Here is a 22,069-nt window from a genome sequence, read left to right as displayed (position 1 = left end):
CAGGTCAAAAGAGGTGTGCCAAACTACTGTGACCAAACCTGTGCAACTTAAGAAAATTACTTTACAATGCTGACCTCGTATTAGACCTGTTGCCATAACATGAGTGAATAGCAATTTGGACTGCGCAGAGGCTGGTACAATTCTGCTGCTTCATAGTACTTCTGCCACACCACACACTGCTGTCCTTGGGACAGAAAGGTCCACATGGTTTTCCTACCAGTCCTTCTGTACATCATGCTTTGTCTTGTACTTGTTCTTCACTTACTGTATGACATGCCCACTACTAGGAAAGTTTGTTTTTCCTAAGGAAGAGCATTGCTCACTACTCTTATTTTACACCTTTACACAGTGCCCACATTCAGCACAGTTGACTCAAGGAAGCAATTTGGTGCTAATTTGAGAGTACATGGGTAGAATTTGTTTCAAATCTTTTTTGCTTCCCTGGAAGCTGATATCTGCAATGATGGGAAAGATCTTATGTTTCTGCTTCTTCATTGCTTTTCTGCTTTTTTTTTTTCAGATGGGCAGGCTTTTATGGTAGCGTAGTTTCAAAGGAAATCTAGAGACAAACACACCCATGGGTTTATAAACATAGCATCTTCTACAGACTACAGCCTTGTCATCATTTGATACAGGAACAACTGTGCCAAACTGCACATGGGAATCCTCCTGAGTCTGAATTGTAAGGGCTGGGGAGAGGGTCACACTCTCACTCTGCTACCACTTCCAACACAAATGCTTTGTCTTTCTAAATTTGGTTCAATTAATTTAACAAAGGCTGGCTTCTGGTCTCAGTGGGCATCTTGGTAACCTGGCTTATGTGCTTGGGGGCACACATGTACTGTTTTCTGCAGACTTCCCTCTGGCCTTTACAAAAGCTGCCTGCTTGTTTCATGTAATCCCCACATGGCACCGACTCTTAGGCTCCTGTGCCCTGAGATGTGACAAGTATCTGTGACTCACTCTGGCCTCCCTGTAAGTTCCCTCAGTCTTCTGCCTGGCACAGTAGAACTGTACCAGCCCTGGGTTATTATAGTCCTTTCTAGCTTTACAGGTACTGAAATTTGCCCCTAAAATTGCTGCTAATTCAGTCTCTACCATGTGTTCCTCTCTTTGTTGTATACACATATATATTTTTGTGTGTGTATATATATAAGCGATATAAAAGCAAGCATATAGATATATATTTATAAACTTTTGTTTACAGAACATTTTCAGGCAGAACATATACTCTGTATTTTCTGGAAATAACTGCAAACATCTTTCAGAAGAGAATCTCTACAAATTCCCACCATGACATGGCTTCCCATCATACGTGTTTATGCTCAAACACCTTCTCTGGATTCCTTATTTCTCACTGCTATTCTCAAAGTCCTACATTTTAGAGGTTGCCTAGCTCTCACACATTGTTTGTATCTCAAATCCTCCTTTACCCATTCCCAGACTTAGGGTCCCTTCAAAGCTATGCATCAAGCAATTTTCCTTCCTTTTTGCCAAGCAATATCCTCATCCTCCTTCAAATCTGCTGAAAACTTACCTTTTACTCAGCTGTACATCACCATTTTCCTCTATAGCATTGTTTCAATCTTCCTACTGCGAACCTTTTCTGTCTTGCTTGCTTTTGTTTAATTTAGTGTTTAAACTTCTTAAAGCAGCAAATTCATCTTTTTGTGAATTTGTGAAGTGTCACATACCCTATGAAAGTACTTTAATAACAGTATTACAAATAAGCACCATGTAGTACCTTTCTATTCCATTCAATTTATGACGATGCTTGCGGGACATTAAGAGTCCGCCTCCCCAGGCAGCCTGGAAGAGATAGAAAAGAGAGGAGATTCATCGTCTGGGAAAAGGCTAACATATTTTAATTTACTCAGGATCTACTAATAAATATTTTAATTCAAGACAAAATGTGTGTAAACAAAAATCCTCTTTTGCCTGAATAACAGCACTTCATTTAGTTACTTACATCTACATGGAGCCAGAGGTTATATTTTTCACATATGTCTGCAATCTCCTGTATTGGATCAAAGGCTCCATATACTGTTGTGCCTGCAGTTGCATTTACAAAAAGAGGAATGTATCCCTACAATAAAACCAAAAATATTAAATATAAAATCCAACCTCTTTTGGAAAAAAAGAAATATGTGAAAATCATTTTAGAAATGTTTTTTCTTACCATGTGAAAGGTGCATACAAGCAACAGTAGAAACTAACAAATAGTACACACAGCAGGAACAAACTCTGGTTTTATTGTACTGTAACTTCACGAAAGTAACTAGTCAGAAGTTAAGAATATTACTTTGTCTAATCTCTTGCGGTGAGGAGATTCAAGCATTCTAGTAGAAGACTGGCAATAGTCAAGTAAACTTGGGACTTTTTCAGCAGTATAAAGGAAAATTAATTAAATGTGATTTGTAAGTTGTGATTTGAAAGCTTGAAGTTGTTCCTTTAGTCTTTATCTACTAATAAACAGAACAAAGCAGAACAAAGCAATCGAAACCAAAAGCAATAAATGTGGAACTATCAGATCAAAGTGAGACAATTTTGAATCACATAAAATAAATGTGAACTGCAATTTCATAGACTGTCCAAATGTAAAGAAGTTAAGAAATAAAAAATTAATAATCTTGATCGCTTTAACTTTGATGCTTTTACGCAAAATTAATGGATTCTTCATCGCATTGATTCAAGAAATAACAGTGAACGCCTCAAAAAATTTAACTTACTGGCTGTATTTACTAAACCTGCAGCCTTACAAATTGAAATCTGTGGGAATTTTTAGGATTTCAATAGAATATTTGATCATTTTGGCTAAACTTTAGAGTTTCAATAAAAGTAGGTTCAGTTTCACATTTTTGTACTTTTTTCTGTATATTTCCAAACAGAAAGTTATTTTTAAAAGCATAAAATACGATGTAAACACAAGAGTCGGAAATACAATGGTTTTAAGCGGTAAATGGAAAACTTAGCAAGACATATAGATAATTCCCTAAACAGTAAATGAATGTATAATTAAGCAGATGAAAATATTATTATAATATTTATGTCACTATAATGTTCTCTTTTAATGTTAAACTTCAGCTTTCAAAGGAAGAGGTAATTTTACTAAGCCAAACATTTAAGCACTCATTTTTTAAAAATACAAACCTTTTGTTTTGCTTCCAAAATTTTTGCCTCCAAATCAGCTGGTATTATTTTGCCTCTGTAATAATTGTAGAAACAGAAAGATAAAGAAAATTAAAGAGTGCATATGGAAACACCAGCTACAGCTGAAATAATTCAATAGGATTTTCTCAACAGGCCATTAGCAACTTGACGCACTGTACTGAACCAGTCCTCAAGCACAATACAACAAATTTAACAGATTAACACATTTAATCAAGACCTTAGCATTCATCTCACCTTTCATTGCATTTTATCAAAATCACATTGTCTGTTCCAAATCCAAGTGCAGCTCCAGCTTTCTTTATTGAGTAGTGACTCTGCAGCAAAACGTATGGTTTTTTAATGATGAGGTATCTTCACAACATACATCAATAAATTAAGAATTAGCAGTGTATTAAGCTCACATGTTCTGAGGTAAAAAGAACCAGTTTAGGGACTGCAGCCATGCCTCTGGTTTTGACTTCAGGGAAATACTTGTAGCGTGCAGCCATTATGCTGTACATGTTGGAGATAGCTCCTCCTGTGAATGAACAAATGAATGAATAATAAGATAGTGATAAAGAGAAAAAAAGCATGTTAGACTAAAGACATACAAGGCTCATTTGCATTATGCAGTGGAAGTGGCAGTGAACTATGAAAAAATAAATCTCTGAAATGCATGGTCATCTGTCTAAACATCATAGAGACAGGCCCGCTAGAAAGTCATACTGATAGTCAGAACTTCCTATCCATCACCTCTTTCAATTGCCTGCATTTCTAACATATTCCTAAAAAGTTTAGCTTTCACCATGCTGCTTTTGCATGACATCTTCTTGTTAGCAAGAATAACGGGAACTTATCAAACTGTCTGAAACTGAAGAAATGTCGCATCCTGGATGGATTTATCTCATCTCGCTGTAGATATAGAAGTAGATGCCTTAAAGGTAGATTTGTACAAGCTAGTTATTCTAAGCTTCCTCATAGTCAGTTAAGGGAAAGAGGCACTTTGCAGGCTATGATTCAGCTAATCTATTTTGACACTTACTTTTGAAGAATGTGAACCTATTTCTCTTGGTTTACTGCTAGAAAGAGCCCATGACAATTAGCTCAGTTCTACGACACAGACTTCAAGATTTAGTAAGATGAATCTCATCCATAAAGTCTAGGATAATTTCTTTCTCTAATATTTCTTCATCAACAAGTATGCTGAGAAAGAGCTGTATTTTTCTAGCAGATGGGACTGGAGACCAAGCAAGTGTGCATTCCTGGTTTTATGTGGGCTGCTCCAAAAGGCAGTGGGATTGTCCTTCATTCTCTGAAACGGCATGGCATCCCCCCCCCAAACCCAAACCCAGATATCTGGAGTTCCACTGGGCAATGTTGTCCACACATGGGCCCAGGACCTCCACACCATTTACCAGTCTTTTCTGTCACTGCTGACTACCTTTATATCACCTTCATGGGAAGACACTTTGTCTTGGTCTTCATACTGGAATTATACTTTTGAATCCAGTCCGATTATGTCCTAGGTAAGTGACAGGCAGTCACAGTCTTTTTCTGACTGCGAGCTCAAACCCTCACTGACCATCAAAGAAGTCAGTACATGATTCTAAGAGCTATTGGTCAGCAGGAATGGTGGTCGTTCAGCACCTCCAGAAATTAAGCTCGAAAGTAGGGTGTTTAAATGCCTAGCTATATACCAGAGCTCATAGTCAAGTTTTAAAATGTTGACCAACCATGATACACATAGCTATGCTCAAACTTTTTTTTTTCCCCGACATTTTTGTATTGCAGATATTGTGAGCGTTCATACTCAGTTTATGTTTATTTTAACTTTTGAAGTTTTAGTCAAACCACCGAAACAGAGAGCAAAAACTCACCAGGTGAGAATATTCCATCGCCATCTTTATTTGACCATCCAATAATCTCTCTCATCTTTCGAAGTGTTATTTGTTCCATGAGGACAAAAACAGGGGCAATTTCATAGGTAAACCTGCATGAATAAAGCAAAAAAACTCAACCAAACAAAATCAAAAACAGATTCTAAAAACACACAATAAATTCCCAGTCTATGATTCTTTGTGAAAATGCTTAAAATTCCTAAAAGTTTTCCTATAAATTGAGGTTCTGATATTGCAACCTTTACCCAAGAAAATGTCCTCAGGAAGACAATACTGGAAATACTGGTCAATAAAAAACCTGCAGTATTAGCTCTTTTGCAACTTTCTATATAACCAACATAAGACCTAATGCTCACCATCATAGCGCTGCTGACTGCTGCACATAATGGTACTGTAAAACATTTGTTTCCCAAAGTGCCAATTCCACACTTGTAAAATAACATATTGCTAAATCCTTATGAAAACAGTGAACTTCACTGAGCTAAACACAAGCATAATTAGAAGTATTGAGCTAGGGCTTCAGCATCTAAATACAATTAATTATGTGGATTTATTCTGTTGATGGTCTCCAAGGACAACTTATTTCTACAATACCATGTGATCAATAGCTGTCAAGAGTAATTATAAATGATGATTTTGTAATTACGAATTACCAAAAACAAGTCAGCAGTCAACTATTGTATCCACTTAATGAGGGCAAAAAATGTTGCATAGTCCAGTATGCCTCGATGTCACAGACAGATATGCAAATGGAAAGTGACAGCCATACAACCACTTTTGGTGACCATTGTACACGGATAAATTGCTACTGCTGTAAACAAACTCTGCTTGATGTGTATGCCAAAAAAAAAAAAAAAAAAAAGGCAAAAAAAGAGGTGGGGGAAAGGGAACAGAGAGAAACTAAACAATCAACCCATGAATTCCAAAAGAATCTACAAGAATATGACACCCTGACACTTTGGCTCCAACGGATGTCTTCCACTTGAATAATTTCACCAAAATATATGTGTTATCTCTCTAATACTAAAATGACATTTTGAGAATAGGTATGGCAAACTTCAGAGAGACACATGATATGAAGAAGGGAACGCGTGTCTGAAAAGTTTGTCTTTTATTTACAGCTACACTGGTTAGTTAAAATATTAATTTTTTCTTCAATGCTTACATGTCCTTAGTCCATCAGAGAAACACCACTACTATTTTTAAAATGTTCCTTTAAGATTAAGGCAAAATAATACTTATTTTGCTTTAATTATCATTAGAACTGTCAGAGACAGACAGGTGAACACTGATCTGAAGTTTGGGTGCTGACAATAATTGCAGAGAGAGACAAAATTAATAAACCAGTTGGTGTCTACTAACAGTGGGTGGGGGTGTTTTATTTTTAAGCACTGCAAGTCCAGGATATATTCCAGTCTTTATTTAGGCAGAATGATCAACTGAAGCCAATGGGAACTCGGTGGTGTATAAATCACTGGAGCCTAATACAACATACATTTAAGTCAATGTGATTTTTTTTTGTATACAAAATATCAAGTGTTCACGTGGGGAATTTTGAATATACTTAAATCCAAGTAAAATAGCATTTATTTGTTTTATTATGTAATTATTTTTTTAATCTCCAAAGACTGACAAAGAAAAAAAAGAAGACTGCAGATTATTATAAATTATAAGGCAAATGCAGCTATATTACATCTTGGTTATGATTTTAAAAAGCACATCTCACTAAAGTTCACTCCAACTTACTTGTTTTAAACATAAATGATTTTGAAAAATTCAGTTAAATGCAGAAAGGGTGTTTGGCTTTGAAGGAACTGTCCAACTATAGAACCAACCTCCTGACTAAGAAACGCTGATTAGATTTTTCATACAGTTACAAGTTTTACAGGTATTTCTGTGAATTAACTAAAAAAGTCATGATCCTCAGCTCTTCACTAACAGAATAAATTAATGGATTTTTTGGTAGTGGCTAGTGCTGGCTTAATTCTGCTCTCACCTAAAGGCCACACCATTTTATCAAGCCAAATCATTCTAGCTGCCTGTTGTCCTGTTTGCCAGTATGTAAAACGCGCTCTGAGAAGAGACGTAAAGAATTTTACAACATTTTTATAGGTCATATTTTCATAGGCATAAATGCATAATAATGAAACCACCGATATAATTCTCTCATCTTGGCATAAAGAGAACTTCCAGATAGTATTATTGCTTTCTAACCTCAGCTGGCTGTTGCATGGTGAGCGAATGCCCTGTACTGCATATCCCTAGAGCTGGATGAGTAATGACAACTTCTGAAATTTTCACCTGAAGGTCTTACAATTAGCGACTGAGCCATGAATAGCATATTGATACATTGTTTCCAAATCAATGTGTGACGTTTATGATGTTTAATTTAATGTATTCCCTTCACAGTGACATTTAAGTAATATTTTCTAAAGATAATTTAAAATTTTGAGTGAGCACAGATGTTTTGATCACTCAAAACTCATTTACAAAAGAAAACAAATATTTTTTAATTGTTCACAAATATTGTAAGTGTTGTTTACAGGTAGAAAAGAAATAATGGCAAATGGGGAACATTCCCTACCATAACCCAGTGTTACTCTCATTTGTATGTTACATGGTTGTGTAGCTGAAATAGATTAGAACAGTCTCTAAGTAAAGATCAGAACCTGCTCTTCTGGGCTGAAACACTGCTCAAAACAAGCAATATGTTCCCCAGAGCTCGCAGAGATGATTTGGCTATTTTTAATAACCTTCTCTGTCAGTTCTTTGACTCATATTTTACAAACATCTTGCTTTAACCTTACTTGCAATTACTGTGTTATTTGAAAGCATATCATGTTGACCTTGGTTTGCTGAAAAACAGAGAGCAATATATTATTTGCATTTGCTAAACCTCATACGAGCAAACAGATGCTCAACTTTCATGCTCACAGGGAAGTATTTTCAAGATATGTTCTTGCTTGAATAAGTGGATCAGAAACTAGCTTTACGGAACTAGCTATTTTACTTTTAAAACCAAACAAAGGAAAAAGCAACCTCATTTAAAATGAAAGAGTTACTCTTTCAGAAGTGAGTGTGATGGTCTTAATAATGTGGCAATATTCCGTAATACTATCACAGTGTGACACAGAACTGAATTCTATTATGTCCTATCAATTTGTGCAATTTCACTGATTACAAAAGGATAACTGAGCTAGGATAACTAAGTTAGACAAAGGAAAAGGGGCTTGCAAAAAGTGACACTCTCTGAAATATGTTTTTGTCAAAGAGGAACAATATTTAAGCCAAGTTTTCTTTTAGAAGCGCAAACAGATTTGTTTTCACCAAACAACAAGAAAAATGGTGTAAAAAAACCAAAAAGGCACTTTAAAGTGTTTTGCAATACTTGTTTCACAATTAAAATATATGTTGCTGGGTTTTCTTCCCTATCAGCTTTCAAATCCAAATGCCTCATACCAATTTTTAGCAAACAGACTAATTGAGAAGATGATTATTACAAAGAGCAGGCTGGTTTTGGCTGGAGCACCTTATGTGTTTTTCTTTATTGCTTTATCACAAGACAGGCACAGCTCGTAATCTACATAGAGCTGCCAGTAATCACCTATACTTTATGAACCATATACTCCTGGATAGGCTAGTGAAAATATTGTTCATTTTCCAATCTGCAGCTACATTTCCTGTGTTCTGCCAGTGAGCAACAAACTACCCAAAGCAGAGGTAGCTTTAGAGTCAAAACACATCCTATACAGAACTAAAACAGAGCAGTCCGTTACCTGTCAAGTATTTGGACTCCCATCGCATTTCTGAGCACATACAAATCAATATACAAATAAAAACTGCCTAGAAGGGGGTTTTTTTGTTTGTTTGGTGGGTTGGGTTATTTTTTTCATTAATTACACTCTTTGTTGCAACATAATGCCTTACATTTACACCTAGCTTTCGTTGATTTTGAGGTCAAGAAAAACTGATACGTTCTAGACGTAAAATTTTACTTTTTTATACTTCCATTTATTTATTTACACACAACTTTAATAAATCTTAGGCTAATTCCTTCATTATAATCAAATTAAGTTTCAGTGTTACATTTTCAATCATTTTGAAACTGCTTCTTTACCAGCACATGAACAGGAAAAGGTGTTGCTCCAAGCCTGCTGTCTCTGGAGTCAACAGGAGAAAAGGCAATAAACTTTTACAGATTTTGTATTCTAGTGTTAATGTATGGATAACTGCAGAATTATTCCGTGTGGAGACAAAGCTTAAAAAAAAAAAAAAAAAAATCAGGAAAATACAAAGAAGATTGGTCCAAGAGAAGAAAAATAATTTCATGTTATTATATTGAAATCATCATGTTCTACTTACCGTGTGCTCTGGGATATTCACATTTCTATTTATCAGAAATGCAAAACTGTTCAGTTTATATATAACTGTTTTCACTGTATTACTGCTACATTAAGAAAAATATGAGACGCTTTTAATGAAGACGCAGCAACAGTAATTTAAAGAAGAAAATTACACACATCTGTGACAATGCATGTCTACCACAATAGATGGCAGCCCCCGTAAGCACCAGTCACAGACGCTGACGACAAGGCACTGCTTACATGTTTGTATTAGCGGTTGATGTCAGCCACTCCCCAGCCAAGCCAATGATGTCCAGCCCCGTGGACAGCTGATTGAAAAAGCGAGGATGACCTGGAAAGAGAATTGAGAGCAACTTAGAACACCTCCACCGGTGTCTCTCAGGTTTGATTTTGAATCGTCCGACCGTTCTGACACAAACGATGGTTTTGAGCCCGTAACACCCGTGCAGAGAAGTTTTCAAAGAAAGTCCTGCTTATGGGGAGACCGCCACCCAACACTCACGGATGCCTTGTTACAAACTTGAAAAACCACGTTGGAGGGAGCTCCTGTACGGAATCATTAGCGTTTAAATTAAAAGGGAGAACCTCAGAGCCGACTGAGCCTGTAAAAGACCCCCGGAGCCTGTGGGAGGGCTGGGGCTTGCCCGTCTCCAGAGTCACCGCCGTCCCCGCCCGCCGCCGCGCTCAGCTCGGGCCGGGGGGCACTCGGCATCAGCAACCTGCAGGTGCTGGGGCCATTTGCATTTGAATGGAGAAAGAGAGGAAGCCTCGTCCACCAGTGCGGAGGCTGCGGGGACACGGGCGGGGTGCGGAGCCGGTCGCTTGCCGGGTGCGCGGCCGCGGCTGCGGCGTTCGCGGGGTCTCGGCGGGGAATAGTGCGTGTGCGGCGGGACCCGCTGCAGCGGGGCGCCGGGAGCCCCCCGGGAGCCCCTCCTGGTTTAAAAGCTGGGACTCACCTCGTAAACAAAGGCTTTGCCATCAAACCGATGTCAACCATACTCCTGTGTTTCAGCCAAAGTTGCTTTAACAGCCCTTACAAGCAAGAAGCCCGGCTACCGGGGGTCTGCTTTCCTAGCATGAAGAGATTAAATTCCTAATAAACGACGACGGGCTTTGAGGGGAGAGGGAAGGTGCCGTGATTTAGCCCATATCTCTGCTCTCCTGGGAAAGGACACGCAGATAACACACTGGAGACAGCCCAGCCCGAGAGGTCAGCGCTCGATGCCCGGAGGGACCCTGTCACGTCGCATTTGGCTCAACACTCAGAACATCAGCATCTTTTGACATAAAGAAATAAATGCGATTCCGCTCCGAGCGGTGTCAGCGGGAACCTTTTGGAGGCGTAAGCCTGCCAGCACTGCCACGTCCCGGCACATCCTGGAGAGGAGGCTGCCGCGGAAATTGGGGGGACACGGAGGCGAAGCCACCGGGCTGCTCCCGCCCCGGGGAGCCAAGCGGCTCCGGGCTAAAGCCAGAAATATCACCATGGCTTAGCTATATGCTTTGCAAATCAGTGCCTCTCTCCCTTGCCATGACATGCAGTTGGGGAAGTTATTTTAAGAGCCTTGTCGCTGACCTCCCAAAACTCTTAGCGAGCCTGCGGTCTCCTGAGGGGCTGCAGATTCACCCCCGCCGGCTTTAAAGGGTGCTTCGCCTGGAGCGACAACGTGAACCCTCGGGGCCCGGGGAGCCAGGACGTGCGTCCTGGGTGGTCACACGGGCCGAGCAGCTCTTTTTTAAAGCTGCACCACGTACTGCTCTGAATAGAGCTTGTCTGATGGGATACCTGCATCTCAGCTCCCGGGTACAGGTCCTGCCGGTCCCGCAAAAGTTCCAGGGGAGGTCGGGGTGAGGGGAAGAGCTTGGTCGACATCCCGGAGCAATCGATAGCGGAATAACGGTGCAAGCACACAAACCGCGGTGACGCTCTTGTCACCTGTTCAACAACCCAGGTTGACTGCCCTTCGACTAAGGGCACAAAAATTAAAATAAGCCCCTGACACTCTTGAATAAACCAAACCACCATGTAAATGGGAAAAGACAGAAAGCTAACCACCACGTTTGTTGTCAAGATCTTGTTCCTCAAATGTACTGCGTTGGGTTTTCACAGCCGCCTAACTGAGCAGCGCAGAAAGCAGCGCCCCGTCCCTCGGGAGCCACTACTCACCGCTGCCTAGCGAGAGACTGGCAGACAAAAGCCTTGCCGGCGAGCTCCCCCCGCCCCGCCGCTTCAGCTCCGCGGGGAGACCGCCGCCCGCTGGGCCGGGCCGGGCCGGGCCGAGGCGGGCTGTGCCGAGCCGAGCCGCCCCGTGCCCAGCCAGGCCGAGGAGGGCAGCTCGCCGGGCAGAGCTCGGCAGCCCTGAACCGCTGGAGCCAGGCTGGGGAGGGGAGGCAAGGCCTCCGCGCCGTTATCCCTCCAGCTCCTGACCTGCTCGGGTACGTACGGCGGTCAGGGCTTGTTGCCAGCCGAGCGTTCTGCTGATAGGGATGTTAAACATTTCAGGCCAAACAGCCTGAAAGAGCACAGCCTTCGCTCTAGAGCCTGGGTACAGCTTACCCAGTAAAAGAATTGATTATAAACGGGCATTTCTATCTGATTCAGAAGGACCTGGACAGGCGGGGCTCCTGGGTAATGGGCTGGAATCCACAGGGTTCCTTTACTGATGATTCCTAGGATTTCGGTCTCCTTTTCATTAAACGTCTGGTGAACATAAAGAAGAAAAACTGCAAATTCAGTGTCGTTTATGCCCTCATTTACCTAATGATATTGCTCCCCGGAGATACAGACAGCTCGCATTTAATCAAGTGAAAGAGATTACGTCTGAAAAACTTGTTTCTGGGCTCTGCAAACAGCACCGAGCCCTGCCCGCTGGGGACAGATAGAGCATCAATAACTGAAGTTTCTGAGCAGAGACATTTCCAGCGCCCGCAGACAGACCTGGAGCTGAGCCTCCAGGGGGGCAAAATCGAGGGCGTGGAGAGGGTATGGGCTTACCTTCGGGGGGCCAAGCCTGCTCCCTTCACCGTGGGCCAGAGACAAGCCCCAGGAGGGACTCTCCAGAACACTATGAAAGAACCTACCTGTCCTCACTCCGTATTTCAGCGTGTCCCGGCAGTCCACCAGGATCTGCTCCAGGGACTCGGGGTTGTCCGAGAGCTCCAGGTTGAAGCCCTCCATCCCCTCCAGGAGCTGGTGCGGGTGGTGGAAGTCTAGCACTTTGGTGGATCTGTCAAACGTCTTCCTCACATAGTTGAGGAGGATGTCCACGACCTCCAGCAGGAACTGCATGGTCTGCTCCTCGCCATTCTTGGCGGGCAGCAAATCTGCGGGGTAAACCAGCTGTCAGCGCTTGCTTTGGGAGCGAGAGGCGGAGATGAACCAGCCTCGGCTGACCGCAGCGCTCCCAGGACCTGGAAGCCGCGGCCCCCGGCGCAGCCTGGCTGTAGCGGGTTGGGCGCCCGGCCCCGGGCCGCCCCGCTCGCTCCCCGACGAGTGAAACCCGCCGCAGCCCCCGGGGGTCCCGGCCCCTCTCGGCCGGTGGAGAAAGGGTTGCCCAGGACGCCCACGGGAACAGCGGGGCCACTTCCGAGGCACCCCGGCCAAAAGCGCGCGCCGCAAAGCTAAGCCGGTGCAGTCCGGGGCATTCATCTCCCGGGGCCCAAAAGCACCTCAAACCCGCACCCGTCCTACTCCTGGACGCTCACCCCAACGCTTCCCCCCGACCCGGCCCTGCAAAGGGATTGGTTTCCCTTCCCCACTCTCCTGGTCCACGGCCCCGTACCAGCAACCACAGAGCGTTTCATCGCTCTTTTATTGAGGAGGAAAGAAAACGTAAAATTACTTTCCTCCAGGAGGTCGGATCTGGAGTGATGCTGGAGGAACCACTGGAGCTGAGCTGCAGAGGATCAGCCCAAAGTACCCAAAATTGCATTTCAGGAAACTTGTACACATCTCAGCAAACACACACACACACACACCTTCCTTCAAAATCAACCAGGCAAAAGAACGGTCTGAACGTGGCTGTACTTCCAAGGCAGGCGAGGGCAGACTGCTAAGGGACGTGCCTGAGCTGGAGCAAGCAGAAGCTGTAAAGAGTGTTTACCTCTGGCATACAAATTGGAGAAGTCTGTCTCGGTGCGCCGGAACCTGGATTCCTTCTCGCTGTTCTCGCACGCCAGCAGGCTCTTGGAGGACTGCCTTTCTTTCAGGGAGCTGACGATCCGGCCCTTGTCTTCCAGGCTGTTGGTCCTTTGCAGGAACCCTACATTGTTATTGCAAGGTGCACAGGTCATAGTTTTCTCACTTCCCAACATGTTTAGAAATACCTAAAGCAGCTCTCTAGACAACAGTTCAAAGTGGTGTTGGCTCTGGATCTGACTAATGAGGTCAGGAATAAGAGTATTTATGGGGATTATTTGCCTCCAGGAGGGAGAGCTCAAAATGCCATCAACTGCAAAAACGCAGCCATGCAAAAAACCAAATTTTCGTCATTTAGTGCAGTGGTAAATTCTTATTAAGTCGATCAGACAGATTCCACTTCAGTAATCAGCCACTGGAAGAGAGTTCTGGATGAGTCAATGCTATTTCAGCCTGCAGGCGAAGTTTATGGACCTAGCAGACAGGGGCAATGATGTATGATTAAAATCAGGGCCACTTTCAGCTCTCCTCGTGGTGCTCTCACGCACAAAAGGCATGAGACAAGCAGCCATTCTGGAGCATCCGTCCTGACAGCTCCAGAGCAATAAGGACACCGTAGCACTTATCACCCCCACCTTCCTGTTATCAGTATGTACCAGCACATGTCCAGGAGATGTGGATTTTCCACCTGAAAAGATGCTTTGATACTAACACTAATCGTCCCCGGGGTCTCCAGAGCTCCGCTGTGACCGGAGAAGCAGCTCAGGATCCGGCCACAACTGCTGTTGTTATGTGCAGGGGCAATGATAAATCCCCTCACCCCAAGAATTACGACGGTGGGCACCACGCAGTGCCCGTGGCGATTAACGAGACCCGTCCACTATAATAAGGCAGGGAGGAAAATTAAATTTTAGGATTTGAGCCATTAAATCCACGCCCGCTAAAACACGCATAGTATTGGGCTTTTCGTTATCAACGAAGGCAACGGATTTTTGACCTCCCAGGCTGTAGCGAGCATGCCCATGTTTGGAGGAGGAGACAGTACGGCAGCAACGGCTTGCTTGCTTCCTTCCTTCTTTTATTTTAATTTCTTTTCTTTTAAAACGAGTAACAATTTAAACCAACGCTCGCCGCAACAGGGAATATCCGCCAGAGAGGACTTCGCAAGGAGGAAAAACAACACCGTAACTACCTTCACCCACGTCCCCCGACGCCGCTTCTCTCCAGCGCACTCCGCTTGCTGGCCATGTGTCCCCGTTCTCCGAAGCCCCGATGGCGAATCGGGACTGCGGGCTCCTCCGGCCGAGCGCCCACCGCCGGCCCGCCCGCCCCCCCGACAGCTTGGGCAGGCCCCGGGGGCTGCATCTCCGTGCGGAGACAAGGGAGCGACACTGAGCCCCTCGCTGGGCGAATGACTCTCGGCACTGTACCTGCGCCTTGGCCCCTGCTGCCAGCCTGACAGTCGCGTAGGAGCTACCGACAACGGAGCCCCCGGCCGGCAGCCTCTTCTGCATCAGTCGGGCACCCAAACGATTCTCCAAGAGGGCTGTTCGCAGACAGGTTTGTCAAACCCATCCGCTCAGTGAACACGTTTTGCCTCTTCATGTTGATCTTCTACTAATTAGTTTGTTTCTATGATGTTTTTAGAAATACGAGTTATACGAGAAAAAAACTAGTTAAGGGAAACTCTCTTCGTGCAGAAGTAAAGAGTACCCGTCCAGGATCGATGATGTTTTATTACTTTTTTTTTCCTTTAGTTTTGTTGCTACTGCTTTTAAGGGTCCTTACAGCGACCACTAGCTCCTCCAATAGCTAGTGCTGTTCGCCTGTTCATCAGGTGGGGCCGCTGATACCGAAGCAGGTGCAGTCTAGACTGAATTCCGGAGCGATCCGCTTTCCCCAGGTCCTGTGGCTTCATTTTGCTTTATTTTCCCACTTGGCTTTTTTCTAGGCCCTCAGCGACGATGTTCACTGGGAAGAGTTACGCGAGAAGAGAGTCCGCAAGAACAGCAGCGCTCCCGCCGAGTGCCGCGCTCCCCGCCGCACAACCGGCGCTCTTCTCGGCGTGCGGACACACATCCCTCGGGGGCTCCGGTGCGAAAGGAGGGGCAGCCCTTCGGTAACCGAGAAAGGCTGTGGTTGTCTCCGGTTCGGCTCTCATCGGGTTCAGAGAGGCCGGGGCATCGCTGAAGGGTCTGGCCTAACTAGAGCTGCGCCAGGGAGGCGGCGGTGACAGCACGCTGGGGGCACGGATCTCACCCCTCGCCCAAACGACTTGGCGGCGGTTCCTCCCTGCGGGGGCTCCCCGGCCCCGTTGTTTTGTACCGAAGCCGGCGGCGGGGATCAGCCGGGGCTTGGAGCGGCTCCGCACGGGGCGGAGGGCGGAGGTTAGAAAAAAAAAAAGCGAACCAAAATGCCCGACGGGAGAAGGTGCTGCCGCTCGGCATCAGCTCGTTCGGCTGTGGATAACGTGGCATTCGTCCAGCTCCCTCGGCAGTGTGTCAAGGAGGGTCCGGTGCGTGGGGGAGCCCAGCGGGCAGGGGCAGCCCCTGCTCGGGGGCCGCCGGACCCCCTTGTTCCCAGCGCCCCGCCAGGCGCCGTCCGCGCCCGGCGGTCGCGCCCGGCCGGAGCAGCCCCTCCGCCTGTATCCCATGCGAAAGGCGAGGCCGGCGCTGGAGCCATCCGGAAAGAAGTGGCGTCCGCGCCGCTCCCCTGACGCAGCGGAGAGCGCAGCCTTTCCCAGCGGCAGCGGCTGCCCCCGCAGGTGCTCCCCTGACGGGGCTTTTCACCGGTGCGCTTCCAGAGACCGAGGTTTTAAAAGCCGAGAGAGACCAGGCTGGCAAGGGAGTCCCTCGGTCCCCAACGAATCCGGCGTGATGTCACGTCAGGCCCCGCGCAAGGCAGGCGTGTGGACGCCCCCCTCGGCCTCGCCGCCCTGCGGGACTTCGGCTTCCGAGGCGGCGACAGACCTGCGGGGCCCCGGCCTGTGCCGCTGCCGCCGGTCGGCGCACGTCGGTGGCGGCTGCAGGAGATCGCGATTCCCTCCGCGGCCGGGGGCTTCGGCACCGCCTGCGCGACTTGGCAGCACAAATCGCACTCGCTCCGGAGACGGGCTCAATTTCTAATTCACGTGGCTGCTTTTGAAATCCCACTCTCCTGCCCTGCTCGCTGGGCTGGGAATCCTCGGTTGGCCAGGGCCACGCAGCTGGAGACGGACCTGAGCGATTTCACTACGTCGAGCATTTCCGCGGATGCCAAGAGGACGTTAGCAGGATCGGTCCCAGCAGCAACAGTAACTGCCGAGGTGGGAGTGAAAGGTGCAGCACGCAAGTCCAAACATGGGGGAAAATCGGCCCATACTTTGCCCGCCGTAACAGGTCATTAAACCGCTTTGAAATACGTTCTCTCTCTCTCTCTCTTTTTTTTTTTTTTTTTTTTTTTTTTTTTTTTTTTTTTTTTTTTTTTTTTAAGCGGGTATGTGCAGAGACGAAGAGCGTGGGGGTGTGGCAGCGGCGGGCTGTCTTCAGGCGGCAGCTTTCAACCAGAAAGGAAAGGAGCTAATCCTTAAATCGGTCAGTTGTTTGGGAAGAAATTACATACATCTCGGATACGTAATTAATGAAAATGTCGAACACATAATATACAACGCAAGTGGAAGAACCGACTCATTGTTCAAGAGCTGCCTTTTCTCTGAGCTCGACCCTTATTTAAAGTTCGCGTTCAAAATTAATCGATTTCTGTGTGATACACAAAGAAAGAACAATTCCGAGATGCTTGGTTTACTATAGTTTTGTGACTGCACAATATTTAGGGTCTGGAATGACGTCTTGTGAAAGGCAAGGACGAGGGGATATCATCTATAATAGTCAAACGTCAACTTGTTTAGCATGTTTAATTAGGATTCTTGGCAACTTAAATACTTCACCCCATATATTTGCCAAAGGCAACCTTCACTCCCTGCCTTTGTGAAGGTGTTAGATTCAAGTGGGAGGGCTCATACGAGCAAAAACAGTGGTCGCGATCGAATCCGATTATTCCGAGATACCGTCACTATTCAGGGTATGTTTTTCGTATAAAGCAGAAGAGAGCCAGAAAAGAAAAACCAAGCACCAATCCCAAGCCAAAAATACAACAGTCCTGCTTGTTTTGAGCTCCCTTCACAAAACCTCTACCATACTCTCTTTCGCCTTTCTCAAATCCAAAATGGTGGGATATTTCATTTTCAGTGCATTTGATCTCATTGAGAGAAGCTGCCATGTCCCTCTGTAACCCCGGTAGTCTAGCAACGCGGAACCAGCCTAACGGTGCATTACTTTATCAGTTCTGCTTGCCGGGCTAAATTAAAATGATGATGAAAAAGCCCATCGCTCCAGCCACTGAAAGGACTGGTAGGGAAACGGTCCATTAAACCCAGATCAGGAGCTATTTATAGAACTAAGCGACAACTCGTTAATGTCGCCTGCGGGTACCAATGAAATTTCCAGTAGACACAGGGCTAAACATTCGCACCCTGATTCCTTTCCAGTCCAAACTTCCAGGTAACGAAACGTTTAGCGAATGAGTTTCGACACGGGCAAGCAGGGCAAGAGGTTTAAATAAATATTTGCTTTGAAAAAACGTCCGTTTCTCTCACGAAATAATTTCCCATCCCCCAAAAAGAGGTAGCTGGGGGAAATGGGAAATAATTTCTATTCATAAGGGGCACGGGCTAAGCTGAACGATTCTCCCCATCAGAAAATGAAGATTTGACTGTTCGTCTCCGAAAGCGAAGGCGCTACTGAGAGATCTGGAGAAGGCAGACAGCTTGTTATCTGCAAATGAATCTCTTGCTATAACGTTGCGATCTGATTGTGCGTTTGTTTCCCTTCCTGCATTTCATGTGCCTGCGCGCTGACTGGCTGCCAGCGCTATCTTACCAGTACAGCAAGCTGACGAATTGCTCTTTAATAAGACTCTCGTTAATCTTTTTCCCCCAGGAGATCCGTATTTTCTAGTCAGATAAGGCTGAAAAATTTCAGACAGTGAGAGGCGGCCAAATCCCCGCTCGTTCCCCGCCGCCGGCCTCCCTGGCGGGCCCCGCGCTCCCCGCGCCGCACAGCCCCCCGTTTACCGCAGGAGGGCCGGCGGGGGACGCAGCCGTCCCTCCCGCGGCGGGCAGGGCTTCGGCCGACACAAACCCACGGGAGGGCACAGCGGACGGTGTCACCGCCGGGGCCGCGGCGAGGAGCCGCCGTGCGGCCGGCAGGGGGCGCCCGAGGCCACAGCCCGGGGGGGGCCGCGGGGCGATCGGCCGGCGCTGCCGGTGGCGACCCGTCGCGGGAGGGCCCCGGGCCCCGGCGGAGGCAGGGCGCGCCGCCAAGCCTGGGTGTGTGGGGTGTCGCAGGGCGAGGCGTGGGCGGACTTACCGCATATCTTCAGCCCGATCTTCCTGGTACACCCGTGAGCCACGCCGCACCACGAGTCGTAAGCTGGAAGAGAGGACAGAGTCGTTGCCCTGGGGCGGCGGGCCTGCCCGGCCGCCGTGCCGCCCTCCCGGCCCCCTGCACAGCCCTCCGCCGCCCCCTCGCCGGGAGGAACGGCTGCTTCCCAAGCCCGGCGAGGTGACACGCTGGCACGCCGAGAGGAGAGGGAAAAGCACCTGGGACCCGAACATCTAATAATTTACTGGCGGGGCTCCAGGGAAGTGGCAGCTTAAAATAAAGTGGCGTGAAATGGGGTCACAAAAGAGTTCAGGAATTAATTGGGTGAAAAATAGTATTTGACTAGATGATCGGACTTGCATGACTAAACCTCGGCCGGACTGACGAGCCGCCGGCGCCCCCGCTATAGGGGCGCTCCCGGCCCGGCCCCGGCGCACGCCTGTGGCCCGCGGCTCGGCCGGGCCGGGCTGGCGCACTGTACGGCGGCCCCGGGGCCGCAGCCCTTCGCCCGCCGGCCCTGCAAGCCCGAGGAAACGCCGCCGAGAGGCTCCTGAGGGGGGGCAGCCTCGGGGGCGCGACTGCACCGACGGCGGGGACAGGCTCCGTCCCAGCCCCCGTGAGCCGCGGCCCGGCCACGCCCCGGTCGGCCCCAGCTGAGCCCGGGGGAAGCGAAGCCCGGGGCCGAGGTGGAGGGGGCGCCGGCCTCGGCCCAGGGCCCAGTCGAGCCTCTCCGGCCCCTCGCCCGCAGCCCCGGGGCAGCCGCAGGGCCGGCAGCAGCCGCGGCGCGCCCCAGGGGGCGACCGGGGGGGCGTGGGGCCGCCACTCCTGACGGGGCGTTGGGGTGCGAGGGGGGAAGGCGGCCGAGGGTCTGGGGCGGGGGTGGCCCACTTGGGCGGCGAGGGCACCGGCCGGGCCCCCGGGGAGGGAGAAGCGGGGCGGAGGAGCCCCTCGGCGGGGGCGCTGCCCGTGTGGGCAGGCGGGGAGCCCCCGGCGGGCAGGGCGGGATGCTGCTGTCAAAGGTTATCTCATGTTTAGCCACGCTGCCAGTTAATTTGATTTCCGCGTGTGACCCCCTCAGCCGAAGGCAGCAGCGCCTGCCACCCCCGCCTGGAACAAGCCCGGGTGCTGCCATTGGCCCCCTCCCCCGTTCCTTCCAGTTGCAGAATAAGGACAATAATGACTCCAATGCTCGTGCCTCATAGCCTTTTCAGGGTAAAAGCTATTCCCCGCTTTGCCGTGCCTGACAACCTTTCATTTCTTACTGTTGCCCGCTCTTTGTCTCTGATGCTTTATAGCATCGAGTCTTTTTTTTTTTTTTTTTTAATTTATTTTCGGTAGGCGACGGTCTGAATTGCCTGGCAGGGCTATAAACTGATTCTCTATCCACCTGCAGCAGCCTCTGCTTCCCACTCACACCTCAATAACTCTAGGCGAATTCAGAGCAATTAGGAATACAAGGCTTTGAAAAGATACAATTAGCATCCAAATTTCTCTTGATTACAGGCTTCAGCGTAGGCTGAAAGGAAGCTGCAGCATTAGCATTTATAAAATGGGGGGGGGGGCACCCGCTTTAAGCCACTGGTGTTAACTTTGCCTTTTAACTGATCAATTTTCTCCACACCCCTTACAACATCCCGATTTCCTAGCCATCTGGGGGTTCAGTTTATTGTCTAAATCCCTGAAATGTGGCTATAAGATAAAGGCAGCGCTGGCCGCTGAGGTGGGCTTTTCCTCCCAGTGTTTTATTCGCCACGGACCAACCTCTCCCACTCCCACCAGGAAGATGGTTTCTTTGTGTAGAGCACTTTCCGCACCTTGCTTAACGGCGCGGAACAGGGCTTCACGGATTTATCGTTTTGTTTCGAAATTGGTCTTTCCGAGCCTAGGTAGAGAAAGCCTCTAAAACACTATAAACGAGAAAAATATTAAAACCTACTTGTGGGTCGTAAATTAGTCGGGGTGGGGTCCGGAGCGTCGTTGGAGGACGAGGGAGCGGAGGAAGCCATCCCTTCAGAAAAGCCCCAGTCCCCGGAGCCCGGGTTTCCTCCGTTATTCCTCTGAAGGGTGGGCAGCAAGGAATTTGCTGGAAGGAAGAAAAGGCGGTTTTAGCAGTCTGCTCTCCTGGCGAACCGCACCGGAGTCCCGTCCGGAGGCCGGCGGGTGGCAGCCTGCAGCCCAGCGCGAGCCGTGCAAGTCCCGGGGCGGCGGCAGGGCGGGCAGGGGCCGGGCGGGCAAGGGCTGGCCGCGCCGGGGCCGCGAGGCCGGGCGCAAGCGGTGCGCCTGGAAAACGCCTCGACAGGCTGAAGAGCGAAATCGTCCCTTCGCTGGACGCCGAGGCGCTACCCCCCGCGACTGAACGACGGATTTAGCAGAGCATGAAGTCTATCGCAATTATACCGGTGGCGGCTGAGCAGGGCAATTATGTGGCTCGCGTCAAATGGAAACCAACGTGCAAAGTGGGCTTCGAAATTACCAGCCCAAACGACCTACAGTCCCAAATGGAGCCCGCTTCTGTGCGTTATCATCTGAGCCCCAAACACACGCCAGGCTAAGCGTTCGGAAGAGACTGACAGATAAACCCCCGCCACCACGGAGGTGCATTTTGCCCAGGTCCAATGACAGGCGGCACACACATGGTGTGTTTGCACACACATGTTTCAGCAAATCGTGACCGGGACGTGCTCCAGCAATAACTAGCTCTCTCCCGTGCCCGCGCTCCTTCAGCGGCACAAAAGGCAGGAGAAGGCATGTCTGCCTGAGGAGGAAGGTGCTGGACCAGCCCTCGCTCCTCGCCAGATGTTCAGCTCCTTCCTGGCGGACACGGCGGTCCGATAGCCAATACAGGGTCGCTGATCGAGAATTGCCGGGTCAGTGCCCCGTTTGTCTCTTTGTCCTCACGGTTACCTGCGATTTATTTCATTCCCCTTGTAAAGAAAATGAAGGTCGCGGCAACGAACGAACGCTTTCTTTGTTAGGCGGCTTTTTTCGAGTCAGTAGCTACCGGTTCATTTCCACTGCTGGGCGGATTTACGCCCGCGTGTAAATGCAACGGATCAATGATTTCAATGGAAAACAGGTATTTCACTTTTTTAAGAGGAA

The 22,069-nt window shown here is 47.9% G+C and overlaps 1 protein-coding gene across 4 annotated transcripts in view; it reads right to left on the bottom strand.

The window, feature by feature from the left end:
* GAD1 (glutamate decarboxylase 1) overlaps positions 1 to 20,976 on the bottom strand; it is a 29,583-nt gene extending 8,607 nt beyond the window's left edge. For 2 of the 4 annotated variants that reach the window (XM_086466257.1, XM_086466259.1), the window contains exons 1-11: positions 20,907 to 20,976; positions 18,956 to 19,018; positions 13,516 to 13,674; positions 12,494 to 12,736; positions 9,653 to 9,743; positions 5,028 to 5,140; positions 3,573 to 3,688; positions 3,406 to 3,485; positions 3,151 to 3,205; positions 1,970 to 2,086; positions 1,745 to 1,809 (exon numbers count right to left, since the gene is read on the bottom strand). In XM_086466257.1, the coding sequence (XP_086322383.1) occupies positions 1,745 to 1,809; positions 1,970 to 2,086; positions 3,151 to 3,205; positions 3,406 to 3,485; positions 3,573 to 3,688; positions 5,028 to 5,140; positions 9,653 to 9,743; positions 12,494 to 12,736; positions 13,516 to 13,674; positions 18,956 to 19,018; positions 20,907 to 20,976 (1,172 nt within the window). The remainder of the gene's footprint in view (positions 1 to 1,744; positions 1,810 to 1,969; positions 2,087 to 3,150; positions 3,206 to 3,405; positions 3,486 to 3,572; positions 3,689 to 5,027; positions 5,141 to 9,652; positions 9,744 to 12,493; positions 12,737 to 13,515; positions 13,675 to 18,955; positions 19,019 to 20,906) is intronic. The other 2 variants (XM_086466260.1, XM_086466261.1) reach the window with 2 other exon arrangements.
* Positions 20,977 to 22,069: the final 1,093 nt, after the last annotated feature.

This window comes from Leptosomus discolor, chromosome 5, assembly GCF_034619465.1.
Source record: "Leptosomus discolor isolate bLepDis1 chromosome 5, bLepDis1.hap2, whole genome shotgun sequence".
In the NCBI taxonomy this organism is placed as follows: domain Eukaryota; kingdom Metazoa; phylum Chordata; class Aves; order Leptosomiformes; family Leptosomidae; genus Leptosomus; species Leptosomus discolor.
The sequence above is the reverse complement of the archived record's forward strand: the minus strand, read 5'-3'. Positions and strand labels throughout refer to the sequence as shown.